This window comes from Melampsora larici-populina (assembly GCF_000204055.1).
Source record: "Melampsora larici-populina 98AG31 unplaced genomic scaffold MELLAscaffold_68, whole genome shotgun sequence".
NCBI classification, from domain to species: Eukaryota; Fungi; Basidiomycota; class Pucciniomycetes; order Pucciniales; family Melampsoraceae; genus Melampsora; species Melampsora laricis-populina.
The window spans coordinates 167,856-188,581 of NW_006768832.1; the positions used below are offsets into that span (position 1 = coordinate 167,856).

Here is a 20,726-nt window from a genome sequence, read left to right on the forward strand (position 1 = left end):
ACTCACAAGTATTAATGAGAGGTGCTTATGTTGTTGGAGTACTTGAATGACTACTCAAGCAGATATGTGAGTACTTAAATACCTAGTTCAAGTACTTCAGTACACGAGCCAAGTAGGTAAGCACTTAACACTAAGGTCCCTTGGGTACCTGGACCCAAAAGTCAAGGTATTGGAAATGAAAAATGAAAAAATGGCTGATGGAAATGACTTCAATTAGTCATCTCTGAGACAAACATCACATAGTAAGTATAGGAATGACTTATTACATGGTGTTTCTCAGTAGAAGTCATGTGTATAAATTTCTGCAGTACTTTGTGTGGAGCAGTCATGGTTGAGACTAAACTGGATCAACTGTACCTGGTAAATAAAGGGCAATGAAGATATTTCAACATGGTAATCCATAATACGGTAGATTCCAAGTCCTACTGTTTCATGCCTGCAACCCTGTGCCAGCAACACAGTGGGCACAACAAGGGAATTTCCCGCTGTGTTGCTCTTTGACAGGTAGCATACTGGCTGCAAACCGTGTTATGCTGTTCTGAGCACTGCAACATGAGATAGGTAAGCCAAGTTGTGTGCCGGCGCACCCGTTGCGCAATGCAACAGCGCCCAAGAGCTCCAGGAACCAATGCTTTTGTGGACCACAACATTTATGTAGAATTTGAGCAATGGTGTGGCATGTAAATTCCGCAACATAACAGCAGCGCAGCACGCGACAGCTGCATTGCTGGTCCAGGGTTGATTCCTGTGTGTACTTCAAATGAATGTCACACAATATGTCACCTTTGGGGCCATACACAACCATGGATATCTACCATTGAGGCACACAATGCAAATGGTTTCATTTCCATAATATTGCTCTGCATTTCTGTAATATTCATAGCTTGTAATTGGTTTTTAAAGTCTATACACCTGAAACACTATGGATTTCTACCTTGCCCAAGTCCATTTCTCCTTGCTAGGCCTTGGCAAGGGAGGAGCAAGGGACTGTATCAAGTTGCTATGAATGTGAACTCCAGTGAAGGGTATGTATTCCCAGAAAACAATACATACCATGTGCCTCAATAGGAGATCTCTGGGGACCTGGCCAGACTGGCTTACACATGATTGCATTATATCATATGCTATCACAAAGATTTGACACTGAGGTTGACATATCTTTCCTGTGAATGATTGTACAGTTAACCCAGGAAATACATACGTTATGGTGCCCAATGTTGCTACACATTCTGACCAATTCTGGCAAAAAAATAGACAAGTGTTGATGATTTCCTACGTACATGCAGTATGACCAGTCTTTGTGTTCAAAGAACATCTTAATCCCAGAAATGCCTGTGCCCAGTCCCCAGAATTTATACCTCATCACCTCAAACCTTGAGGGGTTTTCTCTAAATCCCTGCGCATAGATCATGCAATAAGTTAGATGTGCCCCACAGTAGCTTAGTGGAACCCCACCCCTTGGCAAATTGGCTGACTATGCATGTATGCAGGTTTACTTCTGCACAGGTATGAGTATAAAGGTGCCCAACAAAGGCCTGTAGGCATTTAACCATGGTAGCATAGAAGAGGTAGCCCACACCTCAAGACAGACATAAATCAAGCCACCCACAGGTCACCCCAATCATTGCACTTTGTATGTTCAGCAACAGCATCAATGAAGGGTAGCAAAGCCGTTATACCATATGGGAAGGTTTCAATGTCAACTTTGTGATGAGCTTGTACTCCTGGAAGCAATTCAGACAAGACATAGTCTTTTGTTCATTCCTTATGCAAAGTAGCTGGGTTTCATTATCCCCCAGTCGACCTATGTGATATGCCATGCTGCAGATACCTAATATATGGATAAATGACTTGACAATATGAAAAAAAACATTATTTATTATGATCATGGTTTGACACTGGCTTCAGAGGCATACAACTTCTTCAAGGAACCTTTCAGTTTAACTTTGTTTTGATCAAAAAAGATTTTCTGCTTTGATGTGTATCATCATTCCAGTCCACTCAATACATGAGACTAATTTTCAAAATCGGTCAGGGATTTTGCAAATATGTGGGCCATACACCCTTGGAATAGGACTTGACAAATCACTAAGGACTTTTTCAACTAAATGTACATTTTTTAGTTGCAGACCTGGGTATTACCTAGGGTTGCAGTGTGAATTAAGCCTCACACCAAGGCAATCATTTGTTGACTCATGTTCATTGTGAAGTCAGGATCATTATCTATACTTTGTGGTTGTAGGCAAAAGGATTGGTAGAAAGGTGTGACAACACTCGGCTGCAGTACAGATCAAATGGTTTGGCAACATATCTAACCATGCTGATCCCTTGAGAAGATCTGATGAAAGCTGTGCCTGCACCATAAGATTGAAGATTGACTCAAAGAACAACAAAATAAACAATCTTGTCATGATCTCAATGGGTACAGTCTGGTATGGTGTATGTATTTATGCAGATTTTGTACTATGATACACTTATTGCTCATTCTTTCCCTCATGGCACACATTAGCAGATGTGTGCCTGAAGACTTTCTTGTGGCATTGGAGGGCCAAGGAGAACCAAACCAAACTCTGAGCTTAATGACAGATTGGGAAATCTCAGGAAATATCTACGTCTGAGATCAATCCAAAAGAACACCACAGGTTGATTTCTTTTTCAAGTCCCCAAACAAAGTCGACTTTCTTCACAGCGTTTGGAAGCTGCCTTAGGTCTTTGTCTTGAATTAATTCAAAGCACCAGAAGAAATCGTTAACATGCAATCATAGAAGAGATTTTCAACAACAAATTGAGTGGATCGAGCTGGAATGATCATGAGAGGTTTGCAAAGCAAAATTGTAGAGGTGATATCAATGACCATGATAGTGAGACTATGCTTCGGCGCTGCACATCCACAATCTCAGAATCAGCTCCTCGTCTTTAACCAGCTAGCCTTGACACTAAGCTTTTGGTCCATTCATGACCAGTGACCGACATCCCAAATGGACACATTCTGACAGCCTCAGCTCCAGGAATGCAGTATGATGTGCTCGTTTTGGCTGAACTCTTGTGCTCCTCAACATAGTCACAAGGTGAACCCGATGTCATTGTCAAAGACCGCTGACTGCTGAGCGATGAGTGGAAATATTTGTTGATAGTACGTCACTTGGACTCGAGTTCGTTGAGCATCTTTGAGGTGGAGTACATCGAATGATAGAGAAAATTGACAGGGCATATTGTTAGCATTGAATCTTTGGCATTGCAAGTGAATCTGGGTGAAACTCAAAGTGGAAGAGGTCAATGGTGATCATAATGGTCATGGCAGTCTGAATTGGAAATCTTCTTTGCTGGTAGAGGATTATAATTTGAACCGATGACCAAATTAACATTTGATCAACTTATTCTTTGGACCAAAAAAGTGTGTTCCTGAATCGAAGTTAACGATGGATTGATTTGGGTTAAGGTGTAACAATAAGTAGAATCAAGCAGGAGAAATTTGTTCTACAAAGAAACCATTCTTAGGCTTAGTTATGTATCCCAGTATGTAAGTAGGTATTAATACATACCATAAATGATACAAATTCAACTGCCCCTCTCCTCTCTCTCTCTTTACCACCACACGCAATTTCTCTCTATCTCTTTACTTTCTACTACACAGACACACACATACTCATCAACTGACCAAACCAGCAATCTCAATTTTGAATCTTCACCTTAAACAATCTCACAATCATCGCCTTCCCCAATCTCTTATAGTTTTTTACCCTTTTCATCCTCATCTTTCATTCTATCATGGCAGAGATTCGTCGAAAGCTTGTCATCGTCGGCGATGGAGCTTGTGGAAAAACTTGTTTACTCATCGTTTTCTCAAAAGGCACATTTCCCGAGGTATACAATCCATTTTCACTCTTTTTGACCTACCACCATTCAACATTTCTAACTCTCATCACCTCTACTAAACTCTCCTTCATGCTTCTATCCTTCGTCACATCAAACTGACTTTGCTTTCCGATCCATCCAGGTCTATGTTCCAACCGTCTTCGAGAACTACGTCGCCGATGTTGAAGTAGACGGCAAACGAGTCGAACTGGCGCTTTGGGATACAGCTGGCCAAGAAGATTACGATAGACTTCGACCACTCTCTTATCCGTGCGTCTACCCTTTCTCTTCTTGCGCCTTCAGCTGTCGCCTATCCGGAGAAATTTCATTTTTTAACGCTTTCGTTTTCTTGGCTCTAGTGATTCGCACGTTATCTTGATATGTTTTGCTATCGACTCTCCCGATTCGTTAGACAACGTCCAAGAAAAGTGGATTTCAGAAGTCTTGCACTTTTGCCAAGGCTTACCTATCGTCTTGGTAGGATGTAAGAAGGATCTTAGGTCGGATTCAACCTCATCGCCTCCTTTTCATCGAGCTAGCCTGACTTGAAGAATGTCTCAAATATCCTTCATAGGAATGACCCGAAAACTATCGATGAGTTGCGAAGAACGAGTCAAAGGCCCGTGACATCCGACGAGGTAAGTACAACTACCAAAGCTTGCCTCACATTGCGTTTCTCACCATGTCTTTCATTATTTCAGGGAATGGCCGTCGCCCAAAAAATTGGTGCACAACGTTACCTCGAATGTAGTGCCAAGTCCGGTCAAGGAGTCCGAGAAGTCTTTGAGCACGCGACTCGGTACGCACTCCTTGCCAAGAAAGGTGGCGGTCGACGCACTCGTGGTAAAGTGGTGGGTTTTTCATTCTAATTCAATGCTTCGTCCTCCTCATCTGCTCTGCTCTGACCTCGATCATCACTTTTGTTCAATAGTGCAACATCCTTTAAGTCGAGAGAGAATCGTTGGATGCCTGGTGCTAGCTTCTTCTTACTCATTTTCTCAGCCCTCTACCTCATCTTTTTATCCTTGTTTTTTTTCTAGCCGCTTTACACCTGTTGCTTTCCGTGTTGTGCTGTGTTACTTGACGGCGCTTCTGTAGCTGCGCATCCTGTGATGTGCGCTAAATTGAGGTTTATTGGTGGAACTAATTTTCAATTTGATGTCCAGTCGATTTCTGTGTTCCTATCATGAGCTTGCGATGGGGTGTACTCTACATCGCCACATCATATGATTCAACATAACATTGGTTTCACACATTCATCACTTCTCTGTTCACTTGGTTTCTGCCCTCAATGTCTCGTAATGGTGCCTAAGTATATCTGTATTGTAGAGGCACACGCTGGTTCTCCAAGGACTCAATAATGCTCCGACCTATGATGTGCGCTAAGTGCTTGATTTGGTCGACGGCATCTCAATCATGTTGCGGTACAATTCCTCCTCAATGCCTATGCTGTTCTTTTGAACTTGAATTCACTACTCAAGATATGATGACGATCCCTTCCAAGATATGAAATAAAGTTGAGATATGAATTGGGGAGTGCGCTGGTGCTCATATTGCGTTTATTGGACCTCTCGAAGCACAGGCGAACTTTGCTGTGGAAAGAGTCTTCAGCTTGACAGGTTAAATCACACCACATAATCAAACCTTGGAGCTTCGAAAACTGAGCTCCTCACCGTTTCCACTGCTCCTTTGCATACAGTGTGCCATGTGAGAAAGCAAATCAATAATGTGATATGTGCTTTGTGGTGAAGATTAGGTGGTTGCGGCATTGAAGTAACCTCCCTGAGGGAGCATGTGAGCCAGCCTCCGGGATGACAGCACAATCATGGACATGAATTTGCAGCTCATTCAATTTTGCTCAAAGAGGCAAATCTTGTAAGCTCATTTTATACCCCTGTGAAATTGATGGGAGGTAAAATGAATTCCACAATTGCTTTGGACTCAAAAAGGCCCAAGCACAACAATCCACACAAAATTAAGACACAAAAACAATTTCAAGATCCAGCAGGCCGGCTGAACTGGATTACATTTCGGCTATATGGGTTGCTTGTCCGATAATCAAGAGGTTGGGAGTCCCATTGATGTAATATGGTGAGCAGCATTGATAAAATGTAGCACGATTGAACCCTTCTCAGCAAACTTCACTTGCTTTGTTTGAAGAAGCATGATGAAGTGCAAATGTGTTAGAAAGATATGCTTCTACGCGGTAGTCGAGACATGTTTATAGCGCGTTTCCGTTTACACACAGGATTTCACATGTGAAAACTTCGAATTACAAACTGGGATTGGCATTCCTGATCAGAATAGATGGAAGCTGAATGCATGCGACGGTTTTTGAAGAAAGAAAGCATTGGTCAACAAGGATCATCGAATTAAAAAGAAAAGAAAGATGGAATCAGTCAAGAGTACGACAATTGACCAAAACCATCAAAACTCAATCATATCAACGACTACAACACCAAGTACTTCAAACCATTTATCAGTTCAAGCTAACATCGCACAATCAGCTCATCAGGCTGTCAAACAATATCCAATCAATACTACTCTCCTCAAGTCAGATAGTGAGTTGGTTTTGATCAGAGTAGTCACAGTGTATTCAAAAGATACTAATCAACCATCCTTGTCACAGTCAACGATCTTCTTTCAAACTTGACCATCGATCACGATCTCTCTTTCGATTCAAAACAATATCTAAACTTATCACAAACTCATATAGAAAAATCTTTGCAAGTCTTGGAACATTCAATTGACCCTTCTAATACTATTGACCCTCATCAGCATTCCTGGGCATTATCTCAACTTCAATTGGCGAACCATTTGATCAATCATCAAATTCGAGAAAATGCAAATCACCCATTGTGAGTCAATTCTCCTTGCAATCTTTATACATCTCTTACTTCCGTCAAATGTTAACGCGCACTTTATCACATCTGCTCAGAACTTTCAAAGACCCTCCTATAGCTCTTCCAATCGGACATTCAATCCACCAAGAGGCCCATCTATCGAATCCTGAAACCCCTGCCCAATTTCACGCCGGTCTTCTGCACGTTCCTCTTGTCCAGTCTTCCCCCCACTCTGCAAGTATTGAGGATCCTCCTTCGACGCCATCTTTAAGAGATTTTTACGAGACCGCGATGGTCACTACCACTTCATTTGAGGCCTCCCCTCCATCCGAGCCGACAACTGTCAAAACTTCTGCCTTACTCGACCCCAGCTCTCCTCTGACAAAACAATCGAGTTCTGCTCCCAACTCGCCTCGACCTGACCCCTTCGAGACCCCTCAGCCTGTAGTCAGATCTCAACTGAAGAGTGAATCACCGGATCCACTCGCACTTCCAACATCCAAATCATCTTCCTCCGTGTCCAAAAATCGTAACAAAATCCCACCAGACCTTGATTCTACACCTCAGTTGAAGAGGCGCAAGATGGACAAATTCAATGCATATGTTGCCATATCACCTCACACTCAACCTAGTCGGCCGAAACATTCATCAATCTTCCCCCTCAAAGCAGATGATAGCGATCTTGGAATCTTGCCCAAATCAACTCCAATCCCTGCGTCGGTGGTACACAATATCAATTCACCGAGCCTCCCCAGTATGTCTGAGCATTTTTTTCCGCTCATCATGATAGCTTTGATTTATGATCAGGTGTCTTCTGGTTAGATCCTGCTGCTCGACTTGCCAGCGTGGTTGAAGATATATTGGAGGCAGATGACATGCGCGAAGGAACAAACTCGACGTGCGAATTTTTTGTTGTAAATGATGGCGATCCGATTCTCAACCCTAAGGTTCTGAGTAAGATGACGAAATTGATTGAGCACGGCAACGGAGATGGTCTGTTAGACATCAGCGGCGATGACATGAGCCGTCTGATGAAGCTCCTTGAAAAGGGTGTGAAGGCATTCGAAGAAATTCTTGTGGTTCCCAGTGAATTGAAAATCCTCAAATCTCCTCGTCCATCCTCGCTGAAGAGCTCTTCCAAGTCAAAGCGGGCCACTCCGTCGAAATCGTCCTCCAGGTCCTACACAAAAGGATCTGAATCTTTTGACATCAACGGTGCACCTCATGATCCAGATTACGAAGCCAATCACCACACGCTTCCACCAAATCTTGTGGCGGAGAATCATGTCAAAATCATCCAGGAACGAATGATTGACATGTTTAACGCGCTCCACTCGGTCAACTTTATGCTATTACTCCTCACTTGCGAGCAAAAGTTGCCCAAGCGTTTCTATTCCGAAGAAATCATCTCAATGATTACACGAAGCCTGAAACATCAGCTACATACCGTCCTCTATCCTTTCATGCAGGCAGGCCAAATAAGTGCCATCGACGGTACGTTTTTCAATAGGCTGATCATGCATTTATCTTGCATAAGTTTCCTTTGCTACTCAGATATTGAAGTTCTTTAGCTTTTGTAGCATACTCGACCCGTCTCGAACACGTCTTATCAAAGTCAAATGCCACACGTCAGGCTGTGTCTTCAATATTTTCAACCATCTCGACCTCCGTTCTCCCCAAGATCAATCTACTGGTGACCAATCTCGATCTGCCAGAATCGATCTTGAATCACCTCAACCACATCTGCATCAGCTCGTTTCTCTTCGAACCTCAAGCAGCCTTTTCCGCTTCAACTCGTTCAAGAAGCTCTTCCCAACACACCAAGCAATCTACTTATTCACACGGTGGCATAGCTGGGATGCGATTGGAGTGCTTGAACCTATTGCGTAACGTGAACTCACCTCACTTGCTCTCGAATTCTCGAGTTCATGCTGTCATTGAAGCTTTGCTGATCCTCATTCAAGCGCTGCAACTTTCTCGTCCACAGATCTCCTCAAAATATCCCGCGCAAACCGACGGGATTGTTGACGAAGTCTTGAGCTCAATAGTCAATGTCTCTGGTTCATTTGTCTCGTCCCCCATCATCGGAAGTGGGTCAGCCCGATATCAGTATGTCCATTCACGCCACATTTACCCTAAATTCTTCTCACATCTCAGCTTACGGCCTATGCTGCAAGACTTTCACATGGAAAGTCTATACACAGCATCTCGGCTTTGTTGTTGCATATCATTCAATGCTCAGCACACGGCACTCGAGCCCGATTACGCTCAAAATTGCGTAATCTGCAGGATAATCCGGAAGAAAAAAAGGTCCTGGAAGCATTGTCAACCAACGATTCGAAAGAAGCTATCTATCGAGTGGTGAAAGATACAGTAGAGCCCGTATTCTCGACTGCTACTCAACTGGGTACGAAGATCATCAGATTCCTAAGTGAGAAGTGAGCAATCATCAGTGCCACCTCATAGTTTCCTCATCCTCACTCCCACAATCATGTTTTTCTACGCAGGTCTACGAAAAGTGGCAAATCAAACAACGAGTCAAATTACCGGCTTGTATTCGATCAATTGGTGTCTGATTCAATCGATTTATTATATTTACCTGACTGGCCTGTTGCAGAGTTTCTACTCGGTCTCTTTTGCAAAAAAATGGTGAGTGTTCTGGGCTTTGCTTGTCAAGATGTACGTTCGTCGTTGAGTTTTTTCGCGTTGGTAGGTAGACATCTGGGAAGAAACAAAGACAACGTCCGCCGATAGGAACGCCATCAAAGCTGTATTTATCGACCACATGGGACATATCGCTGCACGATTGTTTCGTCCCTATCCAACAGGCGACACTGACGGCAAAGGAGAGCTTGCCCAGGGTGAACAGGCGCCTAAACTCTTCAAAGTGTGCTTTAATCTTTGACCATTTACCAAAAAAAACAATAGACCGACATCTTGTTGATGGCTTTGCAATTTTTGAATACGGCTTATCTACACTTTCAGACGATGCTTAAAACTGGGGACCTCGCTAATCTTTCACAGTTTTTCCAATCACAAGCAAGCTTGATCTTGAAATTGGATGGTATGAATACTATGGAAGATGAAACAAATGTGAGTAAGATGTCTATTTGCATGTCTTACAGTTTAAATTAATTGGACCCGTATGTGTTTCAGAGTGCGTCGGATTTTCTCCAAGCGCAATGGTCGATGGAATTCATGAAGGCAATCAGATCGCTGAGATCTGAGCAGCAAATGGAAGATGCGCCTACTAGTATAGAATTGCTGGATTTTCTGAAAGAACAGCTTCATATCTTCTGTAGTCTAGAAACACGGCTCACACCCAATTCAGCTGTCTCTCACCGTCTGTATGTGAGGAACTTAGTCGCGTCCTGTAAACTTACAATCACCGATTGCTTACTCGCCGTGCTTCACTGATCACAGAAATCTGGACCCCGTTTGCGTCAATCCGGGATCACTTCTCGAATCCATGTCTCAGATACAGGGCCTAAAGTTGGTTCGCGATCTTTTACTTGATCGGATCATACTTGCTTCTGCTACATCGGTAGTCACCTTTCGCAGCAAAGCTATCAAAGCTCTTGGACTAGTTGTTGCGCAAGATGAAACAATCTTCTACAGGGTCAGTACAACTGAAAAACTGCTCTTTGTATATTCTAATGCTCTATTTTCCTACTTGCCAGAAATCCGTTCGCACTGCAATCGAGGAAAGGATGTTAGACAGCTCTCCCGCCGTGCGCGATGCGGTCATGGACTTAATTGGAAAATACGTGACAGTCCGACCCAACCTGGCTATCACATTCCTTCCTCAGATCGCAGTTCGGATTGCGGTCCGTCTTCCTTATCTTGTCTGATACGTGAAAAGATGGATCACTTCTCTGATTCACGGTTGGACGTTTACCGCTGTTCTGTTCCTCAACAGGACAAAGGCCTTTCTGTACGACGTAGGGTAGTGAAGCTACTCAAGTCTATATATCAACTCATAGGGGACGATCATGTCGATCTCAAGGTTGAAATCTCAAGGCGTCTCATGTCGAGAATGTATGATGAGGATGTGACATTGAAGGTATGTTTGAGTACTGTGAGGTATTAACCGAGTGGTCGTAGGTACCAAGAAGCTGACACTTCTCTTCTCGAAACAGGAGCTGGCTATGGATGGCTTAGGTGAACTCTGGTTCACTGGCGCATTCAATGTCCACACTGTGGGGACGATTATGATGCAGCTGACTGCTCATGATGGTGAATCGACAGTCTCACTAGAAGAGGCAATCAAGTTTGTAAGTGTGGTGTATCATGTCATCAAGCCGATGGATTGTTTAATTTTGAAGTCTCTTCAGATTCTTAGAGGATCCACTAAGATCGGGGCTAGTGTGCAGGATGAGATTCGAAGCTTCTGTCAAACGATCGTGGATCATCTGATTGACGAGATGATGAACGGTGGTATGACGGCGAATGATCGATCGTTTGTGCGCATTATTCATTGCTTCAAGATGTCAACAGTTTCCGACCTTCTAATGTCACTTCTTGGCTGGGTTCAGAGCGAGGGTCACTGTATCAAAACCATTTACGCCATAGCTTCTGTTAGTCCGAGGATGCTTTCACCCAACAAAGCTATGATACTTTTACCGTATCTCAAGGGCGCGACTTCAGTAAGCATCTCTCTCGTTATTTACTCACTTCCTCTGAATGAAAATTTTTGTTGACGTGATATCTTTTCCTTTCTTGCTTCTGTTTCCTACAAAGGCAGAGGAGCAGATGACAATCCAGTATCTTCTCAAACTTTTCAAGGCTTGTGTCATTGATACTCCCAAGTTATCAGATCAATTTTGCAATACCCTACAGGCCGCTTTGCTTCCTGCCTTGAACAAGCCGAATCTCAACGATGGCGTAATGGTTGGTCCGTCTCACTGTACAGTATTCAATATTTTTGATGAGGTTCCATCTACTGATCTCTTGACCTCGATGTCAGATTTTACAAGAGAGAGTTTCGTGTTTCTGCGCCGTTGTGGTCTATCAAACACACGATTTTTCGAAGTTGATCAAGGTTTTCAAAGCTTGCGAGCAAAGGCTGAGGGAGTGGGTGGTCAAACTGGACCAAAGCGGGACCACAAACATCAATCTCCAGCCGTTATTACTCTTGATGTACTTGGTCAGTATGTTGACTGCTTACGGGCAGTTGGATGAGCTAGCGGTTGAAAATGAAGGTCAGCTAGCTTCTTTCCCACTGATATAACTAACATCTTACACCCTTGCTGATATTGGTCAAATTCGATTTATATTCCACTTCTAGATATTCGAAACGAAATAAAAGGAGTTGGAGTAGTGAGTATCAATGTTTTCGATCCTCTTTACACATCTTGCTTACCTATCGCGAATCCAGCTGCCACTACACGTACATGTCTATCAATGCTTTGTGCGAATCTTTCACATGCCGAGAACAGAATCCATCCGTCATATCACCGTCAACTGCCTTGGTCAGAGCATACGTTTGACTTGTTTGTACTGTCCTGATGTACCAATGCCGTGGATCTTTCATTACGTCTGTCACCCACAGGTTATCTATATCGGACGTATCCAACCCTAATGACAGAGCCTGAATCGACCAAAATCATGGACCAGGTATTTGCTGACCCTAGTATCGAGCTACGGTCTCGATTATTGAAACTCATTGCCGAGTTTCTAGCTAGTCAGACGGACAAGTCTGAAGCTATGGAAGACAAAAGTACGAGTCTTGCGTGAAAGAATTGAGCGGTAAGTAAGCTGGTTGACCACTACAATCTTTCACAGGTTTGACACCGATAACCAATACGATCGATATGGATCAACTGATCGGAAATACCGACAACTTTGCTGACTCTGGGTTTGTCTGAATTCCCTTTTCTGACATGTTTTGCCTCCCTCAAGACTAGCCAAGCACTAAGTTCATATTTGCTCCATTGAACGAATAGTGTTGGTTTGGCGATTGTACAGCGATATCTTCCTCAGATTACCACGTTCGCTCAGTCTGTCGATGGTCCGATGCAAAAGGCGGCCGTCGATATCATCGCTTATACCATCAAGCAAGGTCTCGCTCACCCCATGTCATGCATACCCGTCTTAGTAGCATTAGAAAGCTCTAGCGATCAGACGCTTGCAAAACGTGTCTTCGGACTGCACACGCTCTTGCATACCAAACGGCCGGACCTAGTTCACACCCGATTCTTAGAGGTTATGCGAGAAGTTTACAAGTTCTATTCCAGAACAAGCTCATCTGTCTCTGGTATGTTGGACCGCTTCGTAATCTGATAGTTACTTTTGCTGGTACTGACATCTGCTCTTACATTTCAGGGTACTTCGACAATCCCGCACGCTCGGTCATTGCTCCTTGGTATACGCTTTTGAGCCAGAAACGCACGTGGAGATTGGATCTGATTAGAAGTCTCATCAAGTCCTTTTCGGTTGATCCTCTCTCGAGTACCGTAGAAATTGATGATTCAACGATCGACTTTAACCGTTTCCTTTGTGAAGCCATACTCACGATTGATTTCAAAACTCAAGAGGAAGTCTTGACGCTCGTCAATGCTTTGAATTTGATATTGGGACAGTATGCGTATCAAGCTCTAGATGTTTTGGAAGGTGGTATGACAATGAAGATGCTCGATGAGGAAGATGAAGATGACCTTGAGAATGACGTTTCCGAAGATATAGGATCAAAGTCGGTTGCTATTCGCGCTTCAGTGGTACTAGGAATGGTGTTCAGGTTAAGAGATCGAGTAAAGATTTTGTATGGACTGACAGATCAGTAAGTATCTCCTCTTTCTTACAGAGTGGACACTATACTATATGACGTGGCTGAAAAATCTTGATCCGCACTCGAATTGTAGGAAATGTTCAAAGTTTTTGGCCTCGGGTGGCAAGAAGAGTAAAATGGGAGATACAGCAGCGGTGAGAAGAGTGAAGGTAATGGAGGAAGACAAAGAGAACTTCGAGAATGGTTTGTCATCGTCGTTTATGAAGGGAAAACTAGAAAGCAAAGAAGACATGTTAGATCAGGTCAAGATATTTGAAAAACTAGTAAGGGATGATGTGATTTTAGGACAAAATGCGGCAGATGAAGATGAAGATGATACGATGATGGAGGAATGAGTGTGAGTGCAATACAAAGGGGCGCGAGAAGTGTAGATGAGATCTTGCTAATTGGTATGAAAGCAATTCTTTTCTGCATCTATATTATGATTTGCATGTAGACTGTTTGTTGTTGTTTGTATTATCAAGTGTGTAAATTATCATAATCCGGTAGAAGTTGATATATTTTAATGGATCTTTTTGTCTGCAGACAAGTTAATTCATGAACATTAGTGAAGGATAAAATTAGCTAAATCCGTAGCAAGTTTCATGGCAGCTGATGATGTTTGAATTCTTAACCCTCAAGCCATGTTTATAACTAACATCTGCATACTAACACAAAACCAGGGAGCAACTAGGAATCTAAGAAGCCTTGATTGAAGCTCACATTTTTTTAATGTGTTTTGAAGCACAGTAGAGGACAGTTCTTATCCCAAAAACTACTTGCAGGCCAATGCAAAACGGAAGTTGGACTTTCAACTCTGAGAATATATATGTATGTTGTACCGTGAAACACTCGGGGAAAGATAGACTCGGATTAATTTCCGACCCGCTGCAAGTGATAGTGCAGTATGTACCAGCAGTACCGGAGTGTATGAGAGTGACAGTTTAGATTTTTTTTTGGTTTTGATCGGTTGGTCCTCAGCATTTGCCATTCATAGTTTTGATTTTCAAATGTCCCCTCAGACATTGGGATAACTAGTTAATAAGTTTCTTTTATCTTTTTATGACATCAATCACCATCTCTCTCTCTTTCTATCTCTTAGATCAATTTTCAATATAGACAGCAAAAACTTCAAGCATGGACCGCAATCATGACCTTGATAGCCTCTTTCAGGCTTCACTATCTTCCGATATCAACTCCCGACATGCTGCTGAACAACAACTACAAGCATTAGAACTTACTGAAGGATTCGTATCATCCATATTCTCATTGGTGGCTTCCTCATCCAAGGACTTGCCAGTCCGTCAAGCTGCAGCTGTTTATCTCAAGAATCGTATTAGGGCATCATACGATCGGATTGGCCAGCTTAAACCTACCTCCGTCTCAGAACCCGATCGAGCGTTCCTTAGACAGCACCTACTCGATGGACTATCCTCTGTGCACCCATCGATTCGAATTTTGTTATTACCAACTCTCTCGGCGATCATCTCCGTGGACTACCCTCATCTTTGGCCTGACTTGCTTTCGCAGACTGTCCGCTTAATCTCGACCAATGAATTGGCTGCTATCGAAGCTGGTCTCTTGACGTTGGTTGAAATTATGCGTCTTTACCGATGGGCAGGGCGCGAGAAAGGAGATTTATCGGATCACGTTGTCGCCGCTACTTTCCCACTCCTTTTGCCACTTGCTCAAAATTTACTCAATCAATCAGTCGACAACTATTTTCTCCAACCTCGACCTTCTTCTGCGGCTGAAGCAAACTCGAACATTGGCACTCTCATGCATCTCATACTCAAAATCTACAAGACATCGATCACTGCTGAATTGCCTCCTTTCCAACAACAGCATATTGTACCTTGGGGTCAACTTCTACTGACTGTAGTCCGTAAACCACTCAAGGATAGTGTTGGATTTCCTTCTCAATTAGAGGATAGAGAACGGTGGGGTTGGACGAAGGCAAAGAAATGGGCGTACTTTACGGTCAATACCTTTTACATAACCATTTCGCTGGTCTCTAGTTTTGACTGACAAACAAAATCACTTTTGACTCCTGTTCCACAGCTCAATCGACTATACTCTAGATACGGTTCACCGTCACAACTTCCTACAGCCATGTTGTCTTATAAACCGTTTGCAGAGAAATTTATTGCCTGTTTTGCTTGCCCAATTCTGCGCCTATATCTCGATCAAGTTGAACTCCACGTCCAGGGTCTTGAGTGGATGAGTAAAAGGCTTATATGTCACACCATAGCTTTTCTGGAAGAAAGGTGAGCCGAGTACAACCAATTCTCTCCTGGCGTGCGAAGATTCTCATATCTCATGATTGCATCTGTGCCCTGGTCATTAGTATTCGACCCAAGGAGACATGGGCCGCTCTGAGATCGCACATTCCGGCTTTATTGCCAAGATTTATCTTTCCGTTGGTATGTATCAGTCCTGAGGAAGTGCGAGAGTTTCAGGAGGAACCGGAAGACTACGCTCGAGCCCAATTTGGAGACTTTTTTGAAGATTTGTGTACCAGCCCTAGTACGATGGCAGCTCAATTCATCTTAGCATTGGGGTCAGGTCGAAAGAAGACCATGTTTATGAGTATGCTGTCCTTCATAACGGATATATGTTCGAAGTATGTCCTACATTTCTCGTTACCTTTTGAGAGTGGCGTGACGGCGTGTTCCACGAACAGATTGGCTAATCAAGCGAAATACATATCACACTACAGATATCCCAACGAGGCCAATCCCCGGGAGAAAGATGGCGCACTCCGTATGCTCGCATATCTTGCCACAGTCATCACTGAGACCGTAAGTTCTGTTACATCTCCTTTCTTGGCGTGCATCGGATGTAATCTTTAACCTTGCCTATCAAAACACAGAAATCCTTGCGCAAGAACATTGAAGGATGCCTCATTTCATATGTTTTTCCCGAGTTCCAAAGCGAGCACGCCTTCCTACGTGCACGAGTAAGTGTCACTTTTGTAGCCGTCTTTTAATGATGTGATCTTTTGCTGAATCTTGGTTTTGAATGAAACAAGACTTGTGAAGTGATCCGTAAATTCGAAAACGCCGGCTCAGAATGGACAGATCCGAAGGTTAACCCATTTCATCCTTACCACAAATCGTCCGCCTTTTTAATCAGCTCTTATTTGAATTTCGCTGGGGATCTTTCTGGAATCTTCCGATCAGATCATAAGCGCTTACTATCAAGGCGTGATGCAATGCCTATCAGATAGCGCCTTGCCGGTGCGCGTACAGGCGGCTCTCACACTTGCCGACATATCAGACCACCCTCAGATACACGAAGCCTTAGCTCCACATATAGGAGGTGTTATGCAGGGTAAGCACCACTTGAGATCTTCATAGTTAATTGAACTTGTTCCCGGTCATTCTCTGCTGACCATTAGTCTTGGGCGCATAGGAATGTTAAGGCTTTCGAATGAAGTGGATTTAGACAGCCTCACTCAAGCCACGCGGTGCTTGGTTTCAGGATTCTCGGATGAGCTTCTACCCTACGCAGCAGATTTGGCCCAAGCCTTGCATGAGTCGTACATGAGACTCATGTCTGAGATTGCAGATACGCGGCAAAGATTGGGCGATGAGGACGACGACTCGAGCGAAGAGAAGGTTTTGGTAGCTATGAACATCCTCAAAACTCTTCAACAGCTTGTCGTCGGTCTAGAAGGAAATCCCACGGTGTTGATGCAGGTAGAGGCTGCGTCGATTCCTCTGATAGAGTATACCCTAAAGCAAGAATTAGTCGGTGCGTCCATCGCTTTACCAATCTCATAGTGGCTTCAGCTGCGTTTACTGATATTCCATCTCTAGAAATATACGATGAAGCTCTGGAATTGCTTGATTCGATCCAATTCGCTTTGAAAGATATCTCGAATGCCCAATGGTCACTCTTTGATATCATTTACAACATCTTCAAAACATCAGGAACAGATTTTATATCAGAGATGTTCCCTTCGCTTGATAATTTTGTCACCTACGGTTCTAATTTTCTCGCCACCCACGCTGAGAAGAGAAACATGGTTTTTGACATTTACTTGGCTACGATAACGAGTAAAAATCTAAGTTGTTCTGATCGTATGGTGGCTTGTAAGCTAGCCGACAGTATCTTGCTTTGTATGAAAGGTAATGCCGATGAAGCAATACCACTCTTCATCAATCATACCATGAAGATCATTCAACGTGGCATCACCACTGTTGATCCAATCACTACGAAAGGACTGTTTATGCATTCTTTGGAAGTGATCCTCAACACGATTTATTATAACCCTAGTATGGCTATGAATGTCTTGGTGGAAAACAATTGGAGTGGTGACTTTTTCAGCGGATGGTTCAATCGATTGTCGTCGTTTCAGAGGACCCACGACAAGAAGTTGAGCTTATTGGCGATATGCTCAATTCTTTCAATCAGTCTGAATGAAAGTGCCGAAAGTATTCTGGTCCAAAGTTCCGCCCAGCTCTTGATAGGGGCTCTGTCTTTGTTCGAAACTTTGCCTACAGCCATCAAAAGTGGGTTCTATCATATGTCACAGTATCAAGTAAATTTCTTGCGTAGCTGAGAATAGTGTGATATCTTCTCTATAGACCGCTTCGAACTGGAGAATGATTACAACATTGATTCTGACGATTCTGACGATGGCAATACAACTGTCGATGAGGGAAGCGAACCAGAAGATGTCGATGACACAGGTAATTTCTCAATACTTAATAATTGTGGTAATTGACTCACTCATGGTTTCCACAGATGACTGCGATTTGGTGGATCCGCAGATACGCGCTCCATCTAGCTATTGCAATCCTCAAAACGTAAGTCCAAGTCGTACAGCGATCCTTTTTGTTTGCAAAACTTGACTCTGTCTGTATTTGCTCCACAGTCTTTTGGTCGTGGTGGCGGTGATGACGAGCGCACCATTCCGCCAAGCTCACTGTGGAGTGATGAAATTCTTTGGGAGACACCGCTAGATCGGGTCGATGTTTACAAAGAGTTTGCATTGGTCATGAAAAGTAAGTGCTTCATTCAATGCAAACAAGTGCTTAAACAATCGTGCTATTCATCTACTGACTCGTTCGATTTAGATGTCGAAGATAGTGGTTCTCCCATCCTTCATATCATCTCAAATGCTTTGAGTCCTGAGCAACGAATGAGCCTACAAAAAATTCTCCACCAAGCAAATAACGGTGGCGAATTCGGAATGAAAAGCGAGATCCAACAATCGGTTCAAGTTAACAGTCATATCAACAATCAGGCCTTATAATGTAGACCTACCATCATATTCGAATCTTCAAGATGCTAGTGGAACTGACACAGCACGGGGTGAGGAGAAGAGTATTCATGTCTTAGTTTCATCGGTTTCGAGTTTCAATGTGATGTTATTCGTGGTTTTCGTCATTTTTCTTATATTCTTGGCTTCTCTGATCATTCATCTACCTGAACCACTTCAAGGGTTGTTACCAAAAGATCGATTTGCTACTTTCTTTGCACCATAGATGTGAACGAGACTGAAAAATATTGCTGTCTGTGGGGTGTGGAAATTTGCATATTTTATTGTCATATCATTGATAGCTATGTGATCAAAGATCTAAAAGGTCAGGAGACAGACTCCAAGATCAGATTATGAGTAGAATAGAATCCACATGAACGGTAAAATCAGACCTTGTGAAGATCAAAGGAATGGTAGACGGAGGCTGACCAGCAACATCTGATTGCTGAATATCACACTCAACAAACAGACCAGTGTGATAGGAATGGACTGGATGGCAATGAAACCTTCAAGTTGGCTGGTGCTGTTTTGTCCTCCAGACAATACTATGTATAAATTCAAGATATTGCAGATCTTGGGATCTGGCGTGGGATAGATAATGAACTTTTGTAAGTATCACTTCAGGTCTGATAAGAGGTCCAGTCATTATTCTGCTCAATAGTAGGTGATATATAGAGTGCCAGAATAACAGCAAGATATGGATTTTGTCAGCCTTGCCAGCAAAGACTTCAACAAAGACATTTGGTAAACATTCTAAAAATGTCAAACAATGGCTCTGCTTCTTGTCCATATATTTCAGCCAGCCTTCTTCAGCAAACCATTCCTTATCTGACCATCCAATAAACCTCAACACAATCCAAATTTCTCACAAGTGATTCCATAGCTTTGGTCATAATCTTGCTATGAGCCTAAGAGTCCGTTCGGTTGCCTCCGACCTCGCAGGTTGACCCAGCCAAAATCTCAAGCGTACGCTTCGAGGCAGTTTGAAGTGTACGCTTGAAATTCTGCTGTTCGGTACAGAAGCCGCGGTCGACCTTTGAGGCGTCCACCTCGAGGTCGGCCAGCCAAATTTGTCGACCTGCCAGGTTTGACGTTTTGGTCGAATCTTGCAGGTTGACCTGGCTAGTGCCATAGACCTGAAACCAGGAGCGCGACATCAGATTTTGCAAAGGGAGAAAACCCATAAGTTGCGAGGTCAACTACACTTCAAGTCGAGTGTACCGAACGCACCAAACCCTGGTACACGCTTCGTGGCAGACATGGTCTACCTGCGGATCCGCAGGTAGACGCCTCGCAAGTCTACGCCTGCGAGGTCGAAGGCAGCCGAACGGACTCTAATAATCCTGTTGGTCCCACATCATCTCCTGACTTTGATGACAAGTCAAGTTAGCCATGATCTCTCATGCATTATCACAATAATTTTTGAATAGCTGGGTTGTATTCAACACCCACACTTCCCCTTGTACATACACTTACTGGCACAACAGTCATTACCCACTATGCATTTCCTTCTTTCCACTGCTAGTGCATAGCAATGAGTCCTTCAGGTGATTCTTGGTCCCAATTTTCAATGAGGATTGGATCTTTGAGGGATCCAGATGTTGGCCAGGACCCCTGAGCCCTCAACTGCCAGGGCTAGACTCAGGCTAAGCCACAATCCAAAAAATGTGGCAGGGGGCGTGCAGCACTCCAAGCCAACCAAATTTCTGACTTCTTCACCAACCCACACCCTCCTCCCAACCTCTCCAGTCCCCATGAGGCTCCAGCTTAAACAAAAATATACAGGGACCTAACAATCCTGCGGGATCTTGTCTTGTATTTTTGTCCAGGTGGGGCCTGATCCCATGGGGTGATTATAATCAATCTTGAGGTTCTAGGGAAGCCAGAAAATGAGAAAGAGGAAAGGTGCAGAATAAGTACTGTTCCTATGCTGCTCTAGTAGGATTATATGTGAAAATACTAATAGTACTATCACATGATGTACATTTTGCCA

General features: G+C 43.4%; 4 protein-coding genes across 4 annotated transcripts; all 4 read left to right on the plus strand.

Annotated features, from left to right (window-relative positions):
- Positions 1–3,542: 3,542 nt before the first annotated feature.
- On the plus strand, positions 3,543–5,356 carry MELLADRAFT_45703 (uncharacterized protein; the record flags this gene model as incomplete). Its single annotated transcript, XM_007417071.1, has 6 exons — positions 3,543–3,864; positions 3,998–4,125; positions 4,215–4,355; positions 4,430–4,493; positions 4,557–4,706; positions 4,787–5,356. The coding sequence occupies 6 exons, from the start codon at positions 3,769–3,771 to the stop codon at positions 4,799–4,801; spliced, it is 594 nt and encodes a 197-aa protein (XP_007417133.1).
- Positions 5,357–6,244: 888 nt separating this feature from the next.
- Positions 6,245–13,820, plus strand: MELLADRAFT_118268 (uncharacterized protein; the record flags this gene model as incomplete). The annotated part of the gene is made up of 21 exons (XM_007417120.1): positions 6,245–6,416; positions 6,572–6,713; positions 6,794–7,452; positions 7,506–8,192; positions 8,270–8,811; positions 8,856–9,136; positions 9,206–9,347; positions 9,412–9,585; positions 9,684–9,791; positions 9,855–10,045; positions 10,122–10,317; positions 11,234–11,344; positions 11,439–11,588; positions 11,665–11,771; positions 11,850–11,899; positions 11,986–12,017; positions 12,315–12,417; positions 12,483–12,555; positions 12,644–12,954; positions 13,023–13,476; positions 13,559–13,820. The coding sequence occupies 21 exons, from the start codon at positions 6,245–6,247 to the stop codon at positions 13,818–13,820; spliced, it is 4,947 nt and encodes a 1,648-aa protein (XP_007417182.1).
- Positions 13,821–14,586: 766 nt separating this feature from the next.
- On the plus strand, positions 14,587–14,848 carry MELLADRAFT_57815 (uncharacterized protein; the record flags this gene model as incomplete). Its single annotated transcript, XM_007417073.1, has 1 exon — positions 14,587–14,848. A coding segment is annotated over one exon (246 nt), but the record flags the coding sequence as incomplete, so codon positions are not given.
- A 728-nt stretch (positions 14,849–15,576) lies between these two features.
- Positions 15,577–19,137, plus strand: MELLADRAFT_118269 (uncharacterized protein; the record flags this gene model as incomplete). Its single annotated transcript, XM_007417121.1, has 12 exons — positions 15,577–15,731; positions 15,812–16,087; positions 16,184–16,265; positions 16,337–16,423; positions 16,496–16,552; positions 16,647–16,797; positions 16,879–17,220; positions 17,250–17,981; positions 18,057–18,161; positions 18,217–18,278; positions 18,347–18,476; positions 18,549–19,137. The coding sequence occupies 12 exons, from the start codon at positions 15,577–15,579 to the stop codon at positions 18,725–18,727; spliced, it is 2,358 nt and encodes a 785-aa protein (XP_007417183.1).
- Positions 19,138–20,726: the final 1,589 nt, after the last annotated feature.